The sequence below is a fragment of the Lathyrus oleraceus genome, chromosome 7 (genome assembly GCF_024323335.1).
Source record: "Lathyrus oleraceus cultivar Zhongwan6 chromosome 7, CAAS_Psat_ZW6_1.0, whole genome shotgun sequence".
Taxonomy (NCBI): domain Eukaryota; kingdom Viridiplantae; phylum Streptophyta; class Magnoliopsida; order Fabales; family Fabaceae; genus Lathyrus; species Lathyrus oleraceus.
The window spans coordinates 143536772-143545088 of NC_066585.1; the positions used below are offsets into that span (position 1 = coordinate 143536772).

At 33.8% G+C, this 8317-nt stretch overlaps 1 protein-coding gene across 1 annotated transcript; it reads right to left on the reverse strand.

Annotated features, from left to right (window-relative positions):
- Window positions 1-1128: 1128 nt before the first annotated feature.
- Window positions 1129-3229, reverse strand: LOC127100484 (uncharacterized). Its single transcript, XM_051037696.1, has 4 exons — window positions 2841-3229; window positions 2623-2725; window positions 1611-1772; window positions 1129-1447 (listed from the first exon to the last, which is right to left on the reverse strand). The coding sequence occupies exons 1-4, from the start codon at window positions 3110-3112 to the stop codon at window positions 1307-1309; spliced, it is 678 nt and encodes a 225-aa protein (XP_050893653.1). The 5' UTR covers window positions 3113-3229; the 3' UTR covers window positions 1129-1306.
- Window positions 3230-8317: the final 5088 nt, after the last annotated feature.

Sequence of the window (8317 nt, forward strand, 5' to 3'; positions counted from 1 at the left end):
GTAGATCGTAGTTGTTTCCTTTTTTCACTTTTCTTAATTTTCTTGTCCCAAATTTTCCTCAATTGATGAACTCATTTTTAATAACTCATTTTTAGGGAGTTTGAATGGAATAATTGTACATTATTAATTAGTAGAAAAATCCATGTTTTGGTGTTAAAAGAGTTGAAATAATATGTAATTTCACCTAGGACAAGTGATAATATTAGTTCAATGAAAAATCTTGTTAGTTACGTTGTGTTTTCTTAATGATTGAGTAAAATCAATAAAGAAGTCGGAGTAGCCCTAGGATGGTCCATGAGTAAATTAGTAATGAGTGCATGGGTACGAAGTTGTACTTTGAGATAGTGAGTATTTGTGAATATTGGCTCCAAAAGGAATCAATTGAGTTACAAGTAGGGGATTTCAAGTAGGGGATTTCAAGACTTTTTGTGCATGTCTGAAATGTCGTTTGATAATATGAGAGGTTAATTTGGGCAAGACGGTAGATTGCATCGTAAAACTTGACTTAACAAGACGGTAGATTGTATCGTAAAACTTGACTTAACGGAAAGGATTAGTTTGGAAGACATATAAATTGTAAAATTAGGCATGATTTGAAAAGCATTAGTAGGTAGTAGTAGGTAGTTAACGTTCCGCGAAGCTAACCGCCTCCTGAAGTGAACATGGCATGTTAGAGCGAATGCATCGATATTCCTACATTGTATAAGGTAGATTTCGCCTCGAATCCCTTTGCTTATCTCATGTCACGCGAGTGTTATGGTTTGATATTTTATGAGTATTGGCTGGCCTTTTAACCGAGAGAATTTATGGTTTAGTAAGGCTCCACTGAGATAGGAATATTTCACCCCATGTTGTTGAATACTTTTCAGATGAACAAAGTTCAAGCAAAGGATAGGAAAATGACTTGAGGAGCATTGGAAACTTTATTGTTTATTTTGTTCATCTGAGTATTTTGATCTTAGTATCAAACATGTTCTATTATGTGCACAATTGTTATAAAATCTGTGTTCGCATACACTAATGTCATCTATGCACTATTGTATGCATCATGACCAATATATAATATTTAGAATATGGTAATTTTGGATAATATCATATTTGAGATATTACAAATCTGAAGGAAAGCAATGAAGAAGTTATCTCTCGTATTTGGGACATTCTTTTATTTCAAATGGATCGTATTTGGGACATTCACAGCTATTGATCTGCAGATACAGTGTTTGGATTCTTTATTTTTTCACTAATGAAGTGCTAATACAACTGAACTTCATAAACCTTTAAACATGTAGTGATAGGATTCTTCATTTTAGATGCTTTTCTTTGCACCAATCAATGGGTCAATAACATTCCTCCAATCGCTGTAATTAAGAGCATTTCCGGCATCCGGCAACACGAATCCATTTACATAGAAAAAAGGCGTTCCAGACACCCCTCTCGAAGTAGCATACTGCATTTCAAAGAAACTTAGATTAATCAAACAGGAAGGATTAAATCAAAGCGCTGTGATATGAAAAATGTTAATCTTAGATAAAATAATTTCAAATTCAATTATATTCTAGACAAAGAAATTGATCTGAACACAACCAAAAAGATAAAAGATTTTGCCTTACCTTAAAAGAAACCCTGGTCAGGAGATCTGTGTTTGTGTCATTGAAGCCGTTCTTAATAGAAGTCTGATAAGAGTTCCCAACTACAGATGCTACAAACTTCACTATTTCATCTACAATAGTTGCTCTAGACAAGTTACGTGTCGGAGCACCATAGAATTTCTCCTGGTAAAGGGTGTGCACTAGATTTAGTGAGCAAGAAAACATAATAACTTTTCTTACAGAAAGAAGGGAAAATGCAAATTAGAACAGCAAAAGATTATATCATGTGTGTGTGGTTTAAACTCTAATGATTAAAACGTGTATTTTGATCATCAACCATGTTAAAATAAGCAAGACTACAATCCTAGTTTGCTACAAATTGGTTATGAAAGGGTTTATATTTTTGCATATTTTTTACACATGTTTCAGCAGAATGATAGAGAGAACAATAATCTATAGATATGTTTCAGGATCCGGATTGCATGTGAAAATTCCTTAAATACAAATGTCTAGATTCAACAAAGAAACTTTTATCATGTCAACCCTCCTCGAAACTTGAAGCATGAACACTTATACAGACACAACACCGGCACTCACAAGCTGCTGCCGGTATCATGTGAACCATGCACGAAACTTGAAGTATGGACACCAAATACAACATCGGGACTGACACATCGACACCGGTATCATGTGAACCTGCACGAAACTTGAAGCACGGACCCCGATACAGAAACCGGACACAGCACCAGCACGTTAATACCATAATAATTTTAAAAAAATGAATAAATTGAACGGAACCACAAATGTCAATGTCGTGTCGGTGTTGGTGTCCAACACTGACACGGAAAATGACCCAAATTTTTCAGAGGAGTCTGCAAAGCTCACTCACCATGTGAATCACCTTGAAAAATCCATGCAAATTTGAAAACAACTTTTTTGAAACAATCTATCTAATTCTAATCCAAGATGCAAACTCACTCAAAGAATCAAAAGCAATGGAAATTCTAATACATAATTTGCAAAACTAACCAACCTGATACTTGAAGAACGACTGCAGCACTGGAAACGTAGCAGATCTATTCAAACCATTCACTATGTGCAAAGCACGAGAAGCAACAAAAGAATTGTCATGATAACTGCAATTATCAAAACCAAAAATTAAAATACATCACATGATTTAATCTGTATAGAGCATGCAAAAATCATCGAATATCGTAATCGAAAGAAAAAGAGAGACATTAGAGGACAAACGGTAAGGGAAGAAGATGAACAAGGAGGGAAACACGAGCGGCGTAGTGATCGAGAGCTTGTATAAGAGGCGGCCATGAATCAGCGCTGTCAGGGCACAAAGGATCGTAGAAAGCTTCAATCCGAATGGTATCGTAATCGAAGTGACGATTCTTGTAAAGGAAACCGCCTGGTTTGGCCGGCGGGATGTAATCACCTCCGACCAGTAGTACCTGCAACTGCAACGCAAGCAGTATAAGTACAGTTAATATTCCGCTCCCGTGTTTCCCTGACATCTCTAATATTCTCTCTCTCACTCACTTTACTTTCCCTCTCCTCAAAATCCAATCCAACTTTTATACTGATTTCAATTTCAATATTTACTTGTTAATTGTTTTTTTAATATTTATTTTATAGTATATTTTTCAATGTTTGAAAAGAATTTATTTAATGAAGTAGTGCATCGAATTTTGCCGGATTTTCGTACTTGACGATGACACTACACAAGAACCAAGACCAAATGCATGATAAATACGACCGATGTGTGTGTGGACAATTGGTTTACTTTGACTAATCAATATAGTATCTGGTCTCTATTATTTAAAATAAATTAATCTATAGAGTATTATACTCCCTCTAGTCCTTATTAGAAAAGAAATTTCACATTTTATATTTATGGAATGGTTGATGTATGAGTCAGGTATACTAATTATTAAATAAATTTTAAAAGTAGATTTCCTATTATAATAAAAATTGGAGGGAGTTTTTTTTTTAAGAATCATCTCTAAATATTTATAGTTTATATTTTTAATCTTCTATCCACATTTGGTAATAGAAATTGACGTGATATGACGTGTAAAAAAAATTTAAAGATCAAATATATAAATGAAAATGAAAGTGTCAGTATAACATAATAAATATAATAATGAAACGTGTCACATCATTTAACATCATAATATTATATTTTTTTTATAAAGAATATTCAAATCAATCATTTCACACGAATTAAAAAAAATATGAAAGAGAATGATATTTTTAATAAAATAGTTTTATTAAATATTAGGAATAATAAAAATAATATTAATTAAATAATAAATTGAAAAAAATATATTAAAAATTATAATTAATCATTTATTTTAAAATATATTTTTATTCTAAATCAATCACGTATTTTTATAAAATGAGAACTCCATCTCTCGATACATTTTACTTACTTTTCCCTTCTATTTCATTTATCACTGTCTATATACCTTTTTTAGTTAAAGTCACTCTTAAACAATTCTTTATTGATTTAGCTAGTAGGTAAGACACAAAAACATATGCAACATATTAGATTAGATTAGAGATTACATCCATTTAACACAAATAGAGAAAATCACTTGTTGTCTTTTAGTATTATTCGCCATATTTATTTTGATTTTTTAAAAATGATTTTTATAGTGTAATAAAATTTTAGATAAAAAATTTTATAATTTTTTTTTCATAAAAGTTTCAAATAAAAATTTAGTTTAAATAATTATTTTTAAAATTTTATTTTGATATTTCATCATTTTATTTAAAAATTTTTTTAATATCAAAATTTTAAAAAATCACTTAATTTTGATTTTTTTTAAATAATCATTTTTTCAATTAAAATTCTAAAATAATCATTTTTTTAAAATATTTATCAAAATAATCACTTTTCAAAAAACATCAGACCTAGGCGCAGTTGCATTGACGCATCCAATGAAAATGTTATTCATTAGCACCACATGCAATGGCACATGCATGTGAAGGCGCCACATGTAATGACGCATATATGTGTAGGTCATGTGTAGGCACCACATGGAATGGTGCATGCATAGTGCATTCTATGTGTGCGTCAATACATGTGGCTACTGCTCCACCACTCCATCTATAAAGACAACATCACCCTCTCATAATTTCTCACACAACTTCTTACCCTATCCTTCCATTTTCCTTCAATCTCCTTCAATTTTCTTTAAAATGTCTGCACATTCATACTTGTGTCCTTATATTCACAAGAGAAATATCGATTTAATCTTTTCAGCATTCCAGCCTCCGATGAAGATCCGACTTTGGAATATAGTTACGTTCGAACATCTTAACAAGACCTTGAATCGTTGGTTAGATGGATGCACTTCGGATGGTGAAAGGATCAGAAGAGTTCAATGACTTAATACGATGTTCAACCAAAATGGAGAAGTTCGTTTTTGGGCCAATATTAAAACTGACAGAGACGTTCACAGGATGATGTACACTTCTCAGAAAATTGTTTTGATGGTTGTAATTGCATAGTTATGTTGTTTGTATTTGTTTGTGATGCCATTTTATTTGTTGTAGTTTCTGGTGTTATTGTTGTTTAATATTGTATTTGTTCTGCTTATCATATGAAATAAATGTTGTTTTTAATATAAAGTAAAATAGTTACAATTAAAATTATCTTGTTGTACTTGTTTCAGCACTGGGACAGTTAGTATGATTATGACCGAGCTGGCGACATAAACTACATAATCTAACCATTTTGTTTGTCGTATCCATTTTGGTTCGAATACGGGTGTTGTTTAGACGATCCTTTTTCTTTCTTCGCATTATTTCATTCTGCCAAGAATGTTCCCTTGATATGCAGGCCAATAATCCTCTTTTGCTACCACCGAAAAGCTAATTTTGTAAACATTATAAAGGTTTATGACTTTGTAAACATCAGATAGTAAGTTCGAATGATCATGTCGAACCTTTGAACATGTCGTTATGACATGGGAGCAAGGCATACGAAAGGCTTGGAACTTTCCGTAGTCGCACCACTGCCTATCTAGTTCCACTTGATAGTGTCCCCTCGGTATGCCTTCATTTTGATCCATTGACTCAGCAACACTTTACCAACCTTTAGTATGGACAAACACCGTGACCACATGTGTGTTAGCTTTGGCAACTTCCTCTTTAATGAATTTCATTGAAGCATCATTGAACAACTTCCCAGATTATAATACGGAACTCCATTTGAAATGTCTGATCTCAAACAATGCCCATAGCCTAAAATAGGTTGCTTGCACTAAAGCGATTATTGGTAGGTTTGTGATGCCTGTGAAGATAGAGTTCATAGATTCCACAAGATTTGTTGTCATGTGGCCTCATCATTGACCATTGTCGTATGCCATAGTCCACTTCTCCAATGGAATATTATCGATCCACCTTACTGCATATGCGTTTGACAATTTGATGTCTTTGTGGTAGTGTTTGAAGGAAGGTTTTGTTAATGTATACCCTACGTTGACAACCTTCTTCCGCAATGTTTTGTCTTTGATCTCCCGCTCCTGCATGAAATTTTGAGCGATATGTCTAATGCAGTAGACATGCATTGAAGAAGGATCCTACCAGCCATTATCAATGATTTTATAGGCACTCACAATTGAAGGGTGTCTGTCTGAGATCAAACATAAGTTAGACTGAGGAGCAACGTGCAATCGGAGATTTTTTAGGAAAAAACTTCACCCCCAACAGTCTCCACTTTAACTAGTGCAAAGACGATTGGAAAAATGTTGATGTTGTCATCTTGTGCCACTGCCATCAGTAGCATTCCTTTATATTTCCCGTACAACCATGTACCATCAATTTGTATAATAGATTTACAGAAAGAAAAACATTTGGTGCATGGTTGATACGCCCAGAAGAGTGGGTGGAATATGACATTACCACCAACACAAGTCCTGTTTGGGGTATATATCAGTGACGTTTCCAAAGTGACAATAGTCCCTGGAGCATAATGCTTAAGTGCCATAAAGTATTTTGGAAGTTCTTTGTATGACTTCTCCCAATTGCCAAAAAAAAATTCAACTGCCTTAGTCTTAGATATCCATGCATTCCTGTATGATGGGGTATAGTTGTATTGTATAACAATATGTGAGATTATTGTACTCACCTTTAATGACGGACTATCGCTAATGAAAAACAAAATTCCATCGGATATTAACTAAGAGTTGAGTTTGCGATGGTCCTGCATTGGGTTCATGATTAAGCATGTGTGAACTGGACCCATATAACCTATCTCCCAAGAATCACTCCTCTTCCGGTAAGATGCTGACAACCGGAACAGGCAGAGCTCATTTCGATAATAAATCTTATACCTCGTTGCATTAGTTTGATCAATCTTATAATCAACTGATAATTCCATGTGATGCTTTTTAATGGCTCTGACACAGTCTTCTCTTGTGCGAAATTTGTCTCCTTCTTTCAATTATCTTTGAATTTACACATAAGGATTATAAAATATATCCAACGAAGGTTCATCTGCATCCAAATTCAAGTTTGTCATGTGTTGGGGTAGACAATATACTTGACTAGACGGTAATGGATTTTGCTGGTGGTCAACAGTTTCATGGTTCACCTTTTCATCAACCAATAACTTTTCTTCTTCTTCTTCCTCGTCAACAACATCGACTTCAGCTTGTTCATCGTCATCAGTTTCATAAAACACTTGTGACGGATCAACAAACTGAGATAATTGATTTTGTTATATATATATATATATATATATATATATATATATATATATATATATATATATATATATATACTCAATATCATTGAACTCAGATTGTTCATGACTGAGAAACATATGGTGAACATCACCATCATCTCGAATCTTTAACTGATAAAACTTTACTTGGTTGTCTATAAAAAACACCGGATTTTTGTGGATGATTTGTCCCACCTGACTACACTGCAATTTCTTTTCTATTCTTTGTTTCAAATGTGGAAATTTGATTGTCTATTTATTGTAAACTGAGTTACTTCTGTGTTACGAAAACAAAAACCGAATAACTGACACTCAAATATTTCACCATCGATATCGCAATTGATCATGTAATGTGGCAATGAAGATATTTTTGTAAGATGCAGATTTGATAGTGAGTGCATTGATCATGTATTAGCATGTAGTTAAATAGGATAAATGGTGAAGAAACATAAATTAATGTATGCACCAAAGGGATTGACGCATGCTATATAGATATAACTTATGCGTCATTTGCAATGGCTTATACGAAGAACCTTACATAAACCTAGGGTTCAAACTACAAGAACCTCTGCCACGATTCCATGCATGCGCCTTGCATGATTCCATGTAGGATTCCCCTTCCCTAAAAGGACAAACACATGTGCCCTTACTAATGGACCGGGTTCACATATCACATGCAAAAAGACATTCATGCGCCCTTACCAATGGCGCATGTTCACATATCACATGCAAAATAATTTTTCCCGTGAATGCAACTTACCTTTAAGCTTACACTCAACTTACTTTCACATCTATAAATACTGCAACACTCAATCTATATGCAACACTCATCCACTACAAGAAAATTGGAAATTTGCGACGGTTCATTTTGGTAGGTTAAGACGGTTAGAACCGTCGCAATTTGCAGGTTACGACGGTTGCAATTTTATCGCAGAAAAGTGCGTCGCAAGGCCATAGTGCGACGGTTGTCAAAACCATCACACCA

Excerpts from the sequence above, each read along its gene's own strand:
- LOC127100484 (XM_051037696.1), bottom strand. The coding sequence starts at position 3,112 with ATGTCAGGGAAACACGGGAGCGGAATATTAACTGTACTTATACTGCTT. Across the intron at positions 2,726-2,840 it reads GTTCATCTTCTTCCCTTACC|TTATCATGACAATTCTTTTG; the intron begins GTTTGTCCTCTA and ends TGATAATTGCAG. Across the intron at positions 1,448-1,610 it reads TGACCAGGGTTTCTTTTAAG|TATGCTACTTCGAGAGGGGT; the intron begins GTAAGGCAAAAT and ends TTTGAAATGCAG.